Below are 1780 nucleotides of genomic sequence, written 5' to 3'. Positions count from 1 at the left end.
AACTCCCACAGGATATGTGGCCTGTACAAAAAGATTTTTCCATGCTAGCAAAAGATATTCCTGGAATGCGGAAATGTCATGTGACATTGCTTTCAAAAATTATTGACACGGATTTTGAAAGAAACTACGTACGTTTTAAAAGCATCGACAAAACTTGTAGAGTATTTACTCTTATATTGCGTTGGATCATTATAATCCGCAAGAAAATTCAAAGGAAAAAATCAGGAACTGAGTTTGAGGACGAGGAACTGAGATTTAATAAGCCTTTGGACGCGGACGAACTTAATCATGCTTTGGAAAGAATTTTATGGAACGTTCAACAAAAACATTTCCAAGAGGAAATTCAGAAACTAGAGAAAGGAATTATGATTAGCCCTACGAGTGCCATTAAAAACCTCAATCCCTTCCTTGATGGTGACTCATTCAAACTCCTCAGAGTGGGTGGGCGTCTGCTGAATGCGGACATTCCTTATACTGTTAAATGTCCTATCCTTCTCCCTAAATCCAACCTATTTATAAAAAACCTTTTTAAATCATTACATAACAAAAACTATCATGCAGGTCCCCAAGCTTTAGTTGGTATTGTGCGGCAGAGGTTCTGGGTATTAGACGCACGCAATCATGGGCAATCTACCTATTGACAGAGTGCAACCTGCAAGACCGTTTTTGAAGACTGGTGTCGATTTTTGTGGTCCATTTCAAACCACTTATAAGTTGCGGGGTCATAGAACCACCAAATCATATGTCGCCGTCTTCGTTTGCTTTGTTGTAAAAGCTGTGCACTTGGAGGTTGTCTTCGACTTATCTAGCGAAGGTTTCGTTGCAGCGCTGAAGAGGTTCGTGGCAAGACGAGGGTTGTGCCAAGATTTGTACTGCGACAATGGGACGAATTTTGTTGGTGCTCGTAATCAGCTAGAGAAATTCAGGCAAAGTTTCCTGGACCAGCAGTTGGAAAAGAAGATAAGTGATTGGTGTGCTACAGAGCATATCAAGTTTCATCACATCATACCTCGAACACCACACTTTGGCGGTGTATGTGAGGCAGCCGTGAAGTCTGCCAAAAATCATCTTCTTCGTACAGTTGGCGATGCCTTTCTGACTTTTGAGGAACTATCTACTATTATCGCAGATATAGAAGCTATACTAAACTCCAGGCCCATGTATGCTATGTCCAGTGACCCGAGCGACGAGCAAGTGCTTACACCTGGGCATTTCTTGATCGGTGGACCAATGAATGCAGTTTTTGAACCAGTGGTCACTGATTACAAAATGCCTACGTTGAAGCGGTGGCGGCGACTATCGTTGATAAAGCAGCATTTTTGGAATCGGTGGTCGAAAGAGTACCTAGCCGATTTACAAAAACGAGTCAAATGGCAAAATTCGTCAGAAAACATCAAAGTCAACACACTCGTTCTAGTTGGGGATGATAATTCGTATCCTCAAAACTGGCTCATTGGAACAGTAACTAATTTGGTTGAATCTTCAGATGGGAAGGTTCGAGTCGTTGATGGGCAAACAAAAAAGGGAACCATTCGCAGAGCAGTTCATCGATTAGCACCCATCCCAATTGATGATTGAAGATATCCTTCAGATACTTCAAAGTGGGCAGAATGTTAATGCCATTCCAATTTATAATTTTAATAAATGAATTATGTATTTTTTATTTAAAGTACTTGAAATTGAATCATGAGTAGTACTAAATATTTGTATAGATTTAACTTAAAAGTAAACACTTGAATTTATGCTGAATTTACTCTCATTAACTTAACGAATAAAAAGT

General features: G+C 39.8%; 1 protein-coding gene across 1 annotated transcript; it reads left to right on the top strand.

Annotated features, from left to right (window-relative positions):
* The first annotated feature begins 621 nt into the window (after positions 1-621).
* LOC129945077 (uncharacterized) lies at positions 622-1578 on the top strand. Its single transcript, XM_056054737.1, has one exon. It carries the CDS (start codon positions 622-624, stop codon positions 1576-1578), a length of 957 nt encoding a protein of 318 aa, XP_055910712.1.
* The last annotated feature ends 202 nt before the right edge of the window (positions 1579-1780 follow it).

This window comes from Eupeodes corollae, chromosome 2, assembly GCF_945859685.1.
Source record: "Eupeodes corollae chromosome 2, idEupCoro1.1, whole genome shotgun sequence".
Lineage (NCBI taxonomy): Eukaryota > Metazoa > Arthropoda > Insecta > Diptera > Syrphidae > Eupeodes > Eupeodes corollae.
Note: the sequence above shows the minus strand (reverse complement) of the source record. Positions and strands in the feature narration are given on the sequence as shown.

Bases quoted from the DNA above. Each gene is read 5' to 3' on its own strand.
- LOC129945077 (XM_056054737.1), top strand. From the start codon at position 622: ATGGGCAATCTACCTATTGACAGAGTGCAACCTGCAAGACCGTTTTTG.